The 16068-nt window shown below is 39.5% G+C and overlaps 2 protein-coding genes across 7 annotated transcripts in view; one reads left to right on the forward strand and one right to left on the reverse strand.

The window, feature by feature from the left end:
- The window catches only part of gtpbp1 (GTP binding protein 1), an 8845-nt gene extending 481 nt beyond the window's left edge, over positions 1-8364 (reverse strand). The window contains exons 1-14 of one of the 6 annotated variants that reach the window (XM_077541087.1): positions 7795-8364; positions 6511-6622; positions 6215-6395; positions 5955-6138; positions 4490-4654; positions 4290-4413; positions 3393-3507; positions 3159-3303; positions 1771-1953; positions 1414-1549; positions 1090-1268; positions 817-966; positions 547-597; positions 1-391 (exon numbers count right to left, since the gene is read on the reverse strand). The exon at positions 1-391 is cut by the window's left edge and continues 481 nt beyond it. In XM_077541087.1, the coding sequence (XP_077397213.1) occupies positions 287-391; positions 547-597; positions 817-966; positions 1090-1268; positions 1414-1549; positions 1771-1953; positions 3159-3303; positions 3393-3507; positions 4290-4413; positions 4490-4654; positions 5955-6138; positions 6215-6395; positions 6511-6622; positions 7795-7974 (2010 nt within the window). In that variant the 5' untranslated portion in view covers positions 7975-8364 and the 3' untranslated portion in view covers positions 1-286. Of the gene's footprint in view, positions 598-816; positions 967-1089; positions 1269-1413; positions 1550-1770; positions 1954-3158; positions 3304-3392; positions 3508-4289; positions 4414-4489; positions 4655-5954; positions 6139-6214; positions 6396-6510; positions 6623-7794 lie in introns of those variants that run through there. The other 5 variants (XM_077541105.1, XM_077541077.1, XM_077541095.1 and 2 more) reach the window with 5 other exon arrangements.
- A 2008-nt stretch (positions 8365-10372) lies between these two features.
- Positions 10373-13894, forward strand: lgals2a (lectin, galactoside-binding, soluble, 2a). The gene is made up of 5 exons (XM_077541137.1): positions 10373-10466; positions 11113-11270; positions 12703-12782; positions 12911-13082; positions 13397-13894. The coding sequence occupies exons 2-5, from the start codon at positions 11265-11267 to the stop codon at positions 13541-13543; spliced, it is 405 nt and encodes a 134-aa protein (XP_077397263.1). The 5' UTR covers positions 10373-10466; positions 11113-11264; the 3' UTR covers positions 13544-13894.
- Positions 13895-16068: the final 2174 nt, after the last annotated feature.

Here is a 16068-nt window from a genome sequence, read left to right on the forward strand (position 1 = left end):
CTGCTCGTATTTGTTGGACCCATGAAGGGGCTTTTACCTCCCTCCCTATCATGAAGCCACTGAAAAAAAATTACAGATGATTGTGACAAGCTCAGCTCCACTCTCCTCTCATGGAAACCATACAAAATCCGAGCTGCACGCTTTTGCTGGTTTTGCTCATTGCATTCCCTTTACAATAAAATCCTGGTATAAAAGGCAATGAGGATTAAGACTGAGGAGTGTTTTGCACTAAAATAGCTAGAATGGAGTTATGGAGAGGGAAGTAAAGAAAAAGGGGGGGGTCAGTTCAGCATCCTGTTCCTGATGTAGAGGCTGCAGCTGCCGAGATGTTCTGGCCTTTCCCTTTGTGTCGCTGACCTCCTCTTCTTCTTCCACCTCCTCCGGTCTTTGGCTATATCGAAGAGATACCAAAATGAGAAAAAAAAACAAAAACTGTGCTAATGGAGCAAAAAAAAAAGCTTCGACGTGGAAAATGGTAAGACAAGACTCCAGATTTGACTTCATCCCGCATTCAGGATCACCACAATCATGATGACCCAACTTTACCTTGTTCTCTTTGTTGCCCTCCTTTAACTGAGGGTCCTCCTCCCCCTCTCCCTGCCGGGAGCCAGCCACGCAAGCAAAGGAGAGGGCAGAATATGACACATGATGTATGATAACAGTTTGAATGGATGAACGAAAAGTTCCAAGAACAGAATAAGGACACAAGAGTTGCAGGTTAGAGAAGCAGTTAGAATTGTGAGTTCTCAATAGAAGAAAATAAGTAGAACCCCCCTATACTGTCTTGTGTTTATTTTGTTGTGCTTTGTATCTCACCTGGTGTGTCGTGCTTGGGCCCGCTGACTGTGCTATCGTCAAGCCATCATCTGCTGTGTCCTCTTTTCGAACTGGCGCCTTTTTCGTGGATTGCATTTTTATCTGTGGAGGTTTGGAGTTTGACGGCAAATTATTGGTGGACTGCAGGAGCTGAAAAAAGTGCGATAGGGAATAGTTTTGATGGTAAAATGAGCAAATCTCCTTCCTTGAAGGTAAGGACATTTAATTTTCTTGGAAGCACCTTGGCAAAACTGCAGATATCCTTGATCTTACCTTTGTGATGGTGCCGACAGCCTTGGTACGTCCCTCCCTGAACACCAGTCTCTGGTCGCAGTGGAGGTACTCGGGGGTCTTAATAAAGCGGAAGTGGACAGAGGCCTTGTCCCCTGTCCGTAAGCAGTCTCTGTTCATGGACAAGATAGTGGCGGTCTGCCTTATGCTGCCACAGTGAACTGCAAGGAGAGTGAAACAGACGCGTGATGAGAAGGTAAGCAACCATTTCAACAACGTACATTGCCTACATTTATGTAATAACAGAAACCTAGCAAAACAAAATAAGATCTATCATTAACTTGTGTCAAACTGTCAGTTACATACCCATAGCCTGGTATCGGGGTGATATCGTAGTGGGGTGGTGTAGAACAAGAATCTCTGCTTCAAACTCCCAAGTGGCCTGTGGGTTCAACCTTGGGGACACCATCACCATACCTTTTCTTATGGTGGAACGCTTGATCTATATCAAACAGGAATACAATGGATTTTTTTTTTTTTTATTACGTCAGACTTTGCCTCATTAGTTTACATGAACTAATGATGGTATTATGTATTGAAAAAGAACATTACATGGCTTTTTGAGTCCCTTTCTGAGTCAAAAGTCTCCAGTTGTGCAGCCAAGTTCTAGGAATTTATCTAGACATGAACATGGCCACTAGGTGGTGGTGTTTACCAACTTACCTTTTTGAGCGCAAACGAGGCAGTTTGACCCCCTCGGACTTCCTTCACTGGCATTCTCTTGCGGTGGATTGATTTGACAGCGATGGAAATGAAGCTGCCCAAAGGGTCCGGACCCAGTAGCATGGTATCGTTCAGACGTATCAGTCCACGTAAAGTAGTTCCTGATACTACTGTTCCGACTCCCTAAGACGGCCAGTAAAAGTGGAGTCAGTTTCATAGCATACATGTGACCTGTCAGTTATGCAGATGACACACAACTGTATTTATCTATGTCCCCAAATGACAGCAGTTCTATTAACGCATTGTGTCATTCTCTAGAGCAAGTTAACAACGGGATGAACCAAAATTTCCTTCAGCTGAACGAAAACAAAACGGAGCTCATTGTTTTCGGCAATAAAGAAAAGAGGATTGCTGTTAAAAAACAGCTTGAGTCACTGTCTTTAGAAACTAAAGACCAAGTTCGAAATCTTGGGGTACTAATAGACTCAGATCTGACCTTCAGCAATCATATTAAATTCATCACTAAAACAGCCTTTTACCAGCTGAAAAACATATCCAGACTGAAGGACTGCATGCTTCAAGCAGACCAAGAGAAGCTTATCCATGCTTTTATCTCCAGCAGACTCGATTACTGTAACGGTCTTCTGACTGGACTCTCTCAAAAGAACATGAGACAATTGCAGCTCATTCAGAACGCTGCAGCTCGAGTTCTGACCAAAACAAAAAGATCAGAACAACATATTACTCCAGTACTTAAGGATTTACACTGGCTCCCTGTCAGCTGTAGAATCGATTTTAAAGTTCTGCTACTCGTCTATAAATCACTAAATGGTTTGGGTCCTGAATATATCCAAGAAATGCTGATTGAGTACAAACCCAGCAGGGCTCTGAGATCTACAGACTTGGGCCAACTAGTGGAACCCAGAGTTCGAAGCAAACATGGTGACGCTGCATTTAGCTATTATGCTGCACACAGATGGAATAGGCTACCAACAGAAGTGAAGTCAGCCCCGAGTGTAAATGCTTTCAAATACAGGTTAAAAACTTTGCTTTTTTCTTATACCTTTGATTAGGGACTTTTAAACAGCTTTAATTAAGTGTTTGTTTTTTAGTAAATTTTGTAACCTATTTTTATTTATTTATTTTTTTTCCTCTGAATGTTAACTACTGTTTCTTGATGCTTATGTGTTGTCTTTCCTCGTGTAAAGCACATTGAGTTGCCTTGTGTATGAAATGTGCTATACAAATAAACGTGCCTTGCCTTGCCTTGCCTTGCCTTGCCTTGCCTTGCCTTGCTATGAAAAATTACCCAATTTTAGTGATGAAATACTAGCAAGATTTGGGAAACCCCGCTGTATAATTTCCTACAATGTTGAAAAGACACCCACCGGTACAGAGTAGGTGTCATCAATCTGAAACTCAGCTGGCTGGTCATCTCTATAGCACGTCCGAGATGAGAGCAGGTTGAGGAACATCTTGAGCAGGTCCATGTTCTCTCCAGTCACGTTTGAGATTTGAAAAATGGGACACATCCTTCAGGAAGGCATATGTACAAAAGTTACTAAAGAGAGTTTTAACTTTGGCACTCTCACTCAGAATCTGCCTTGGGACAGACTTTGTACCTCTCCGAGCTGAAGTTGGATGCCGTGACTATGACGTCGTCCTTGTTCTGCACTAGCACGGGGATTTTCCTGCAGCCAGGGGACTTCAGTAACCTCTGAAGCAGCTTTAATGTCTCTGTTGGGATCAGAGGACATAAGAAATGACAGCTTCGGTTCACATTAATTTTTAATCTCTAGTCTTCAAGTCACAAAATAATGGTCTGGTTATTTGGCCCCATGGGCAGTTAATAATGAATGTATTGTAGTTTCTAATAAAACAGGCTGTGAAAAAGTATGTTCCTCCTTCCTGACTTCTGAATAGAGGACATCTCTGATTTGAATATTTCACAAAGACAACCCAAGTAAATATGAAATGCAGTTTCTAATTGTGTGGTTGGTTGGCCAACTACTCCAGGGAAGGGCCGCCACTGGTCCCAGTCTTCTCAATTTGTGGAGCATGGATGGCATAGTGGTGATATCTTTGAGTGCCAAAACCTCAAAATAGTTTTGTAAACATTTCCGGGCGGAGACTGCAATTGCTTTGTCTCTGAATTTCTTTGAATCATGGTATAATGTGTTTCTTTGACTTGGTTTAATTTATGTAAAACATTTAAATATTGCTGGATGCTAATTAAATGTGTTTGACAATAATGTTGGCAAACAAAATCAATTTGTGGCTCCCTGATGTAGAATTTGCATGGAACATTGACAACAGCTGGATTTAACTTTTGGCTTGTCAGTTTGAGAACTTGCATATTTGGGGGAATTAATAAGGCAGACAAGTTTGCCTCATTATTAATCTCACACTCTAGTGCACAGCTGCTTCTAAGCACAGCAGATGTCGTATTTACATCTTAAGCAAGCAACGACAGTGTAGAGAAAACGAGCAAGAGCAAGAGGGCACGACATATGACTAACCTTGAAGGATGTTGGCTGGACACATGTCTATTTTTGTCACCACTACAAACACGGGCACATTGAGGGCTAAGGCCAGACCCAGGTGCTCTTTGGTCATGCCCACAATCCCTGCATTACTGCCGACCTGCACAGCATGAACGAAAATGTTCACGCAGGCTTATATTAATAAAAAGAGCACTCTCGGATGCTCGGATTCTCACCATGAGCATGCAAAAGTCTGGTAAGTGTCCAGTCATTCCAAACACGGTGGTCTTGAGGTATTTCTCGTGGCCAGCCAGATCGATGAAGGTGATCACTTTGGATGACTTCTCGCAGATTTTGGTCCAATCCAGACTTCCTCCGTGGCTATCTGGTTTGTTCACCACCTGAAAACAAAGTGGCCAACTTGATTCCAAATGCCATTTGAATTATTACAGTTCAAGGTCGCAAGTTTAAAAATGTTTTAGAGTAAAGTAATAAATAATAATAATAATAAAGTAATAAAATAAATAGTAGCATGTTACTGTAACTGTTTTTTGAATGTTTTAATGTTCTTTATAGGGGCATCCACATATAATCTTAAATGATTTGTCACTGTACAGTTTAAAAAAAAAATGATGGCGGCAGCAGCAGTTTTATTTGTAGGCTGTTGTAAAGTATGTAATACCAGCAGGTGGCACTATAACCCAAAGTGAGACATAACAGTGGTGCATTTGGGGGAAAGGGGTAATTATTCATACAGTGGAACTAGTGGTGAAAAGGTTTAACTGGTACAAAATCTTTGAGGTAAGGAAATGATGCATTCTCTTCTTCAAATAAGCCACAATGCATGTTTGATTCTTCATACTCTATGCACCATAAGTTGTAAAATATATAAATGAAATACATAAAAAAGTGACATATGCTCAAAACCAAGTTTTGTTTTGTTTTGTTTTTGTTTGCTTTTTAAATTAGATGGAATCTATCTTCTATTGACCTTTTTTTTTTTTTTTTTTTGCACCAATGTTTATCTCAAGTACTGTTATTAGGACACAAGGGGTGTGAATTGCCTAGTACCTGACGATTCGATTCGTATCACGATTCACAGGTCACGATTCGATTCGATACCGATTAATCCCGATACGAATTTATAAGTCGATTGTTGCGATTTTTTTTCATTCAAATTTAGAAAATACTAATCAGTAAGCTTGTAGAGTGTAAGATTTATATGAAAATGTATTATTTATTTATCTGAAATTTCAGTCTTATAGAGGTTGTAATCTGTTTCATGTTTGAACAGCATTAAAATAAAATATTAAGGCTTAATGTTCCGTTCATATAACATTCGTCCATGCTCAAGGTGTGAATCCTAACCCGAATTCAGACGTTTTGTTGAATATTTTTCCATTAAAAATGGAAGTTTAAAAATCGATTCACACACACACACACAAAAAAAAGGGAATGATGATAAGACGTTGAATCAGTAAGACTACCGAATGAACAATTCTGAGCTCTTAAAAAAAAATAAAAAAAATAAATAAAAAAAAAATTGTTTTTTTAATTGAATCGATTGGAGAATCGCGCGATGTAGTATCGCGATATATCGCCGAATCGATTTTTTTTTAACACCCCTAGGACACATGCTGTCCAAAACGAAACTGTGGATATTTAATCCAATGTACCCGTTAGGATGTAAGTGGTTCTCACCTGTCCCTCCTGGTCAAATCCGAGGATATCGTTGCCCACGCTGCTGGTCCTACCACTTTCCATCTCGTGCTTGTGTCTGAAGAGTTTCTGGCGAGCGAAGCCTCTGCCGTTATCCAGCTCTCCATGTGTTAACACTCCTAGAAGAGTACTCTTACCAGCATCCACATTCCCTACCACTGCCACTCTAGGAGAGAAAAAAAAACCCAATTGTGTAGAAAATCTAATAAAGCACTTTAATACAATAGTCATTGACCACTCACCTGACCTCCAGAAAGTCCAGCTCCCCCACACGCCGACGTATCAAATAGTCCCGTACCAAACCCTCAGCCTCAGTCCGTTCCCTGAGCGGGATCAGATCAGAGTCCAGTTGTGCACACATGGATCGCACCGTTGCCTCTGAAGCCTCCATGTCCTTTTCATTGAGACCCCAATCGCCACCATCTTAAGCAAAGATGGAAAGGGAAACCATTCAATAACAAGATCCAATGTATGACTATAGAGTTCTGGTTTAGGGTGGGATGTTCACCGGTATATGTGCATCAAGTGGGTCGCTCACCTGAACCCATCCCAACCACATAGATGGTCTCTCCAGACCCCTCCTCCATCCTGTCCCTTAGCTGGTTAAGTAAGGAGTCATACTGCTCTCCATTTGGACTGACAAGGGCCAGCTTATTGCATGTAGTAAAGAAAGCAAGAAACACATTATTACAGTAATGTTGGTGTTATAAAGCAATCTGCTGTTAACAAAAACACCCAAACTTTTTTATTTATTGTGGGGTAAGGGGCCAAATTTCCACATATACAGCTCTCTATTCCCACAAAGTCATCTTGTAACTAATTCCTCACAAAAGTGCATTATGACTAAAACTTCAAACCACTTAATTAAACTTGAATCATTACTGTACTTGTACTGAAGGGATTAATTGACAGAAGGTGATGCCCAAGAAACTGATGCAACCATGTGCAATGTGGCTGGTGCATCCCAGTCTTTTGTGATGTGTAATTTGACCTTTGCAGCCATCTGAATATTATTACAGTCGCACTCTTAAGTTTACATCATTCCTTACACTCAACTTGTTTGACCAGAACCAATACATTAACAAAAACACACACATTTGTGTGTGGCTGCCGTTTGTTAAAAAAAAAAAAAAAAAAAAAAAAAAAAAAAAAAAAAAAAAAAAAAAAAAAAAGGCTCATGCTGACAATAAAGCAACATTTTGACACAATTGTGAAATTGTATAAAATGTGTGCCATTTTATAGAGTTGCCTCAAAACCTTACACCGTTTTTTGTTTTTAAACTCTTTGAAATTAAATATGAAAATGTGACAACAAACTGTACACCATATGTTTGCCTATGTGAAATAACCAAATGTACAGGTACTTCCATATGGTACTTGTTTCATCAGCCTGTTTACGAACTAAAGTCAACCTACAGTCACCTGTTGTTTATTATGATGTATCCATGTAATTCGGTACCAAATGTGGAAGCTTTCAAGTGTTGAGAGCTTAAACCACGTTAAAGAACCGCTGCAATTACAACACTGTACCTTAATTTCATGTAACGTGAGCTTTATTACCGTGGCTATTAAAGCACTGAGCTACAGCTTCACTTGCTAGCCTTAGCTACAGCCGGCTATCTCGACGCAAGCAAATGCAAAAGAACCCATGATGTACCGTTTTCGGTGTTATTCACGCTACAATATACTCGGATCCTAATATTAAATATAATGTGGGCAAAACATGCGTTCAGACCCAAGAATAAACCAAAATCCCATTCATTCATTTTCACAAACAGCCAGCTAGCATTAGCCGAGTGCTAGTTATAGGGCCTAGCTTCACCTTGCTAGTAAAGTCAATCCTTCGATCCTCGGGCTCGCCGTTGACCATGTCCCCGTCCTCGTAGAACTCATCCCCGGGGTCGTCCACGCATCCCCCGCGGTCAGGTGCGAATATACTCGCTGGGAGTAAAGCATCAGCGAGCGCTGAGCTGGACTCATGCGCCGCCGCTATCGATGCCATTTCTTTTTGCGAGAAGTGCTCCTGTAGATTTGTGTCAGGCTGGTTATTGAGATGATGGCTTGGTGTAAACGTCGGATAGCGACCAGCTACACGACGGGCCCTCTCAGTTTTGTAAACATTGTAAAGGGTGAGAACGGGCTATTTGTAAGCTGTCAGTTCGCTTTTCAAAATAGCACGTCACCGCCCTGTTGATAATAATGAGGTAGGTGTGGGTGAATAGTTTACATGCTCGCCAATAGTCTGTCTGATTCCCTTGAATATGCGAGCAGAGAACCAATGCCATGGAGGGGGGCCGAGCATGGTTCCGCAGCCTCCTCCTCTCATGGGTCCGAATGTTATGTGTGCAATATGTGTGCAATACCGGGTGTCATACGTGGACAAACCTGCCAGTCAAAGTCTATGACAGTTTGATAAACACATGGGCTAACCGGGGAATTGTCATCATCGACGTCATAGTCACTTTAAAACAATCAGTTGCTTTATTACAATTTGTCAGCCTAGTGTGACATATGACTCTGTCGGTATCTATCTATCTATCTATCTATCTATCTATCTATCTATCTATCTATCCTGCCATCAACCTGTTAACATGTTGGCAACAGACGGGCCACATTATTTTTCTTTTCTTTTTTTTCCGCAAATTGAAACATTTCTTTAAACCTCCATGCATTTTCTCAACTAGAAACACAAATCCTCCCCCCTCTTTCTTCCTCTGCCTCTGTCTCTCTGATTGTCTCTATAGTGGAACTTCAACAACCAGTACTCACAATGGGCTTATATTGGTTTCTTCACATTATGAATGACAAGTGTGATCAGTTTTGGGTTGCTGTTTATGCTGAGACACTTGAGCTTTACTTGAGTTTCATTTTTTGCTGCAAGTGCTTATGCAACACATGTGCAACATGTTTTAGTGCAGGGGTGTCCAAACTTTTTCATTTGAGGGCCACGTACAGAAAATCAGCAGGACGCAAGGGCAACATAATGTTATGAAGAGAAATTGTGTTTAGTCCTAAAAATTGTACAAATAATTTATTTGTGCTTTTGCATATTTAGAAAAATGCTACAGTATATAAACCAATTTATTTGTAATATGGCAGTAGGGTTTTTATAGTTTTTGAATTTTTCATTTTAGTTTTTATTTTGTTTTGAGTTTTATTTTTTTAAATTTAGTTAGTTTTAATAAGTTTTCAGGGTGATTCTGTTAGATTTTTTTTATTAGTTTTAGTTATTTAATAAATGCTTATTTTTAGTTTAGTTATTATTATTATTATTATTATTTATTTATTTTTTAATGTGTATTATTGTGCGCAATATTTAAAAAACACCCTGGGTGCAAAGTCATTATTCAGCTTTATATCAAAATAAATCTACTAAAAATCACATTTAAAATCATCCCCAAAGGCTCATGCATTAAATTAATTACCAAAGACTAAAACGAAGGACGTTTGCTATAATTATAGTTAGTTTTAGTTATTTTTCTTTTTTTAAAAATCATCTTCGTTTTTATTTTATTTCGTTAACGAAATTGTTTTTTGAATTTTAGTTTTTCCGTTAGTTTTAGTTAGCTAAAATAAACTTTAATAGCACCTATGTTTTTTGACACCCTCCCTTACTTTGACCATCTCCAAACATTTTTGTTTTTTATTTTATTTGAACTGAGTCAAATGCCATTTTTAGCATATGTCGCCGGCCACTAAGAAAGGACGGCGGGTCGCTAATGGCCCCCAGGCCGTAGTTTGGACACCCCTGTTTTAGTGGATGGAAATATGTTTGAAAGTTGTCTAGGTGATATCTTTTGTAAGATAGGAATGCCATTTTTCACAACACTGTTAATAGTAGGGGTGTGAATTGCCTAGTACCTGACGATTCGATTCGTATCACGATTCACAGGTCACGATTCGATTCGATACCGATTAATCCCGATACGAATTTATAAGTCGATTGTTGCGATTTTTTTCATTCAAATTTAGAAAATACTAATCAGTAAACTTGTAGAGTGTAAGATTTATATGAAAATGTATTATTTATTTATCTGAAATTTCAGTCTTATAGAGGTTGTAATCTGTTTCATGTTTAAACGGCATTAAAATAAAATATTAAGGCTTAATGTTCCGTTCATATAACATTCTTCCATGCTCAAGGTGTGAATCCTAAAAAAAAAATTAAAAAAAATCGATTCTGCCAATTATTGAATCGATTCGAGAATCGCGAGATGTAGTATCGCGATATATCGCCGAATCGATTTTTTTTTTAACACCCCTAGTTAATAGAGTGTTAATGTTACAATTAGGGTTATTGTTGTATTTGCAGAAAAATGTCTCGGGTCTGTTTGTATTGTGCTCTACTGAATTTGCACATTATACTCACGCCATCTGTTAATGTGCTGTTAACTTCTGTTACAAAGGTCCCTTTTGTCACCAAACCTCCTGACTGCACTTCCTGATGGCGAGTTACTTCTGCAGAAACACATATCATCTCAGTTCAAGGAAAAGGTCAGTACTGTTTAAAACAATCCAGTCAAAACGGATGGCGTGACTGATGTAACGCGTTTGTTGTCATAGATTTTATTTCGATAGCGTGAGTCCCCTTTAGGGTCATGAGTGAGCTCCAGCTGACTTTGTACCGAGGCATACTGCACCCTTGTATTAACGAATACTCTTAAAAATGAAAATCTTGAACATGGCATCATCCATACAAGTCTTTTCTTAAATAAAGGTAAAGTAAATAAACGTCTTATCTGGCTAAAATAGTATTGAAGTACATTTGGTGTGTGTCCTCAGATAACAAGAAAACAATGCGAGTCATTGTGATTAAAATGCATTAATCTCACTTGTCATGCAGTAGGGTCAGACTGGAGTCGCAACCCACTCCAAGCTGGGCTGACTGTCATCTGATTCGGTTTCAGGCTATATGCAGGAGGTGGGCATTGCAACATTCAGCTGAGCTAAATATGTAGTTGTCTCCTTGGTGACAAATTCATTTCTCTCCTGACCCCCTCGGCCTGAAGACTCAATAGAGTTACAATGTGACAGTATCATGTAATTAGTCTCACTTCCCTATGGTCCACAGTTGCTTGTTAAACCCGTTATTAGTGCTTTCTAGCCTTACTGTGATCTCATTGGTCAATGTCATCCCAAGCTTGGAGCGCTCTGGCTGGCTGGACTGTCAGTGAAATGGAGCCACCTCCCACTCTGCATAAAACCTCTTGAGGTCAGTGAGGCGAGGCCCTGCACTCACTACTTCTCCTTTGCAGCTGCTCATCATCACTGTTGACCACATCCGAACTCACAATGGCCGTAAGTAAAAGTCTCATTACTCGTAGTTTTACTTTCTGCTTTCTAACTGGTGAACATTTAGTGCTGGGCTTTCCCCACTTTTTTTTTTTTTAATTTCACATGACATATGATTGATATGTTTAACAAGCACATGACAAAATATCACCAGTAGACTTGAATTACACATCACATGGATATTTTTAAGCTATTTTTCCCCCTTTTTAGAGATGTGAATGTCTTCTGTTGCCTTGTATGGTTAAAGTATTCACTGCAGCACTCCCATGAACATTTGCCAACTAATGACTGAATTCTCAGCTGCTTCTCAGTCAGCACTTAAACTTGCTGCGTTCCTCCTGTAATTATCAGATTTCTCTACAATCGCAGTGCTTGTTTGTTTGACCACTCTATTTTTTATTTATTTTTTTGTAAAAGTAAACAATTGGCATCCAAAATCAGCTGTTTTTTTTTTGTTTTTTTTCCCCAAGTTCTCTTTAGACTCATAAATTGAGTTCATTCTATAAATGTCTGCCTTTGTTGGCTACTGGGCTGAGCATATGTCTGCTGATCACTAGCTGAGGAATGAAAAGCTTCCACAGCACTACAGTAATACTGTCATGTCGAGAATAGACAAACAAGGGCTGTTTTCAGACATGACCCTGCACCATAAAGATCTAGTTCTCTATTAACGATACATCGAAATGAATTGAATCATTTCGGACGGTCAACTTGATAAATGTGCTGTACTGTACTTTTAATCCAAATTGGGCATTCTGGTCTTTGTAAGGGGCACATTTGTGATGCATCTTATATATTGGATTCTTCAACCAGACTATAGGGCCCAGCGCCATTTGTTGCGCACGCCCACTTAGCAGTTGGACTCTTACATGGAAAGAATGTTGCAGCCATACTATTCCCCCAAGCCTGCTTTTCCTATCTTGGCTTGGCGGGTGTTCAACCTACAGTTTTTCATTTTCCCTTAACGTGTCCTTTTTACACACTATGTGGCAGGCTTCAACTCAGTCCTCAGGATGATTTTTAATTTGTATTTTTTTATTATGCTAAGAACTTCAGTGAAATGTAGTTGATAATCCTGATTTGTGAACAATGACACAGATAAAAATCCTGTTAGCTCCTGTATTTGTATGTGTTGCATCCAAAACAGTTCCCATGAAGTATCATTTTAACAGTAATGGCACACATTGCCAACGGGAAATGTCCTTATCTAGACACAGCTGTCTCCACTATTACTGCCACGTGCACGGAAGCTTTTCTGCTACACTCAGCCTTTTTTTTTTGCCCCCCTCAAAGTATTTCTGAGGAAATTGTTACGACATATACTGTATCATAATTAGTTCCTCAATGTTTGTATTCTCTGCCAAGATGTGGTGTTGAGAGGATGTCACATTATATTTTAAAGATATTTTCAACAATATGTGTTTCTTTTTCTACACAGGGAATGGTTGTAAAGAATATGTCCTTCAAAGTAGGGCAGACTTTGACCATTGTCGGAAAGGCAAAGCCTGATGCTACCAAGTAAGTAGTCATTTAAAATGTCTTCAGGAAGTGATGGAACTTTTCATATTTGTAAACGGATAAAACCAAATAAGGTATTTCAATATTTTGCAGTGATCATTTGCATGCTCCTTGTGTCTGTGCCACAGTTTTGTACTAAACATCGGGCCGGATGACAAGGACATCACCATGCATATCAACCCACGTTTCAACGCGCATGGAGACGAGAACGCAGTGGTCTGCAACTCTTTCCAGGAAGGCAAGTGGTGCGAGGAGCACCGAGAGGGAGGTTTCCCATTCCGCCAAGGGGAGGAGTTCAAAGTGAGACATCACTTTATTTTTTTATTTTTTATTTTTTTTATTTTTTTTAAGACCAACAAATCATATCTAGTTACTCAAGTGGTGAATCTAACAAGAGAAAGCAAAATGTATTGTACTTGAAAAGATAATGATTATGGTTAAAACTGTTTAGCCAGAAAGTATTGCATTTGATTACATTAATTTTCTAGGGTTGAATTCCCAAATTTCCAGATTCACTCAACCCCGACCACCATACAATACAATAGATGGGTACAACAAACAATCCAACACATTCCTACCGATTTTCATACTAATATTCTCCTTTTCCTTCGTAGATCATCATCGTGTTCACACCCACGGAATTCCAGGTCACTCTGTCGGATGGCTCCGAAATCCATTTTCCCAACCGCATGGGCGCAGAAAAATATTCTTACATCAGTTTCAGTGGAGAGGCTCGTGTCATCAGCTTCGATATTAAATAAACCTGCAGTGACTGTGGGATTGTTCTTTAAAATTGGTGCTTGCAGCAGAGCTCATTCTCCTGCACACAGCAGTTTAACTGTTTTAGTTCCTAGCTATTCAATAATTGTGCTGTTTTACATATGCCAATTCTACAGCCATAGATGAATGGAAATCTTAGATAACAATGCTCCCAATATAGGTATGTGCTGCACACTAAATTGTACAATTGACTGTAATGTAGCCCTAACAAAAAAATAAAATAAAATAGCATTTTATAAATAACGCGAAATGATCAACTTTTACCCTCCCAAACATTCCAGACTTGTACCAATGCTTACAATGAATACGTATTAAAGCAGGATTTCCATGGACTTTTGTGATTGTGGTTACTGACTGATTTAGCCACTAGATGGCGCCAGTGTACTAAGAATGTATAACTCAGCACCGCTTTGCTCAAGGTTACAACATTTTTAAAATGAGCAGCGAGTTAATTGTAACCGTGGTACTAATCTAATCCTAATTGGATGTTGACGATCTTTTTTCTCTTGTTACTTTGCACATGTAATGCCACAGAAGTATAACTAATTGTTTTAATATGTAAATTCTGACACCAATTTCAAAACTGAAGGACAAATGGCTTTTGAGGAAAACACAAATGCAAGGTCACAGATTGGAATAAATCTCCATTCATTCCAACAAACCCGATTTTGAATGCTGGCCTGTGTGTGAGAGACGTGCAAGTATTCCTTTAATTTAATCTGATGTAACAAAAGGCAATCAGACTGATTTTAGAGGCGAGACTGTTAGCAACCAGCTCTGCATGTCAACAGGTTGCTTTGCTTTCAGCTATAATATCCAGATGGATGTGACCACTTTTCTAAAGACCAAGTTCAAGAAGTTTTTTCTTATTGGTGTCATTACTGCAGTATGTTTACTGGGTGTTTCATTATGTGCATCTTTTGGGATTCAAATACAACATGTAATGCCAACACAAAAGCAGGACGTCAAAGATGGTCCTGCATACGGAAAGACGAGCATACACACACTCCCACACTCTCAAAACATTTACCTGTGCAGCGTCACCTCATGGGTGTGTGCAAACGTGAACTGTGTGGACTAAAAATGAATCACCTCAGCTTACGTAAAAACTATATTTAGCTCCCGCATGACTCCAGATTTCTGCAGCACAGCTATCAGCCACACATTGAGATGCGCGTGGGCCCACCTCGGGCTCACTGCGGTGCTGCGTCTACGTACATCTCCTGCAGGCTTACTTTTGGATTAGTACCACATTAACACATTATGCATAATGTAACCTGTTGGTTTGCGGTATGAATATGGTGTTAACTTGTGGAATTATTGAATTAGGTGAATATGCACACATGGGGCTCATTAGTTATCCTAACAACTGGAAGTTGCCATCTTGTCATTTTGACAATACAGATTCTGTTTCTGACAGTGTTAGTCAAGAGAAATGATTCGCGCAGTAGGATGAAGGTCAAAAGGCTCCAGAAGGAGGGAGTCTCGGTCACGGAATGTCCACGTGAGGGCAATTTGGATATCATTAAGCTTGAACGCCAGAGGTTTGCCTCTCCCACTGCTGTTCAACAAAGCGGCCTCCTTCACAGTAATTATGTTGTTCAAGTCGATGACATCAAACATATAGTATTAAAATATGTCTCACAGTGTCAAGCATTATTATATTTAGACGTTAAAATGTTGCTGATGTGGACATTCATTTGTTTGAGCCTCTGAAACAAATATGGAAGGTCATCATTTGCATTTGTTGACATGAAGTATCTGTTTTTAAGAATTTTCCTAATTTCTCCCAGCAGACAGTGCTGACAGATTCCAAAGTCTGCTGTCATTGACCCAACCTGACACAGCGTGGGTGTGTGTGGTGAAAGATATAAGTATGCTGAACAGCACAGGTGCCCTTTTTCATCAAGCAAGCCCGTTCAAATATTAAGTGCCTGTCTTTAGCTGAACTTTGTGCACTAGTATATGAACTTGATGAGACCGATTTGCATATTCATCAGTTGCTGGCATTGATGGAAACATGCTCAAATTTAAAGTAGCCTATATCTGAATTGGATATTATGCAGAAAACTGCAGTACAAACGACATGAGTAAGTGACGTGTTAACAGTTCATGAGTTTTGCAATTACATCCATGTAGAAGTAAATGTTTGTAAACAATAGGTACAAGGGTAGCCGAGCCTACTTCCTGGTGGCAGAGAGCGAGCGACTACTCCCTATACCACTGGCACTGACCTAAACTGGGGGGGAAAAAATGGTGAAACTGCCCAGCAAGTTGTAGAACCAAATCTCTATCAGTGGGTTTGTTATTGGCATTTTCTGACAGCCTGGTATATATTGAATGTTTAGCTGGAATTGTCTTTTAGTAATTTAGCAAGACAGAATGGCACGCCTGCTAGCTAGAACACGCTTTTCATTTCACTGTCAAAAGAGAGCTTTTGTGCCGTAAGTTCTGTAGCTACAAGAAAAGTTAATTAGCCATAACTGACATGTTGAAATTAAATTGA

Source organism: Festucalex cinctus, chromosome 1, assembly GCF_051991245.1.
Source record: "Festucalex cinctus isolate MCC-2025b chromosome 1, RoL_Fcin_1.0, whole genome shotgun sequence".
In the NCBI taxonomy this organism is placed as follows: Eukaryota; Metazoa; Chordata; class Actinopteri; order Syngnathiformes; family Syngnathidae; genus Festucalex; species Festucalex cinctus.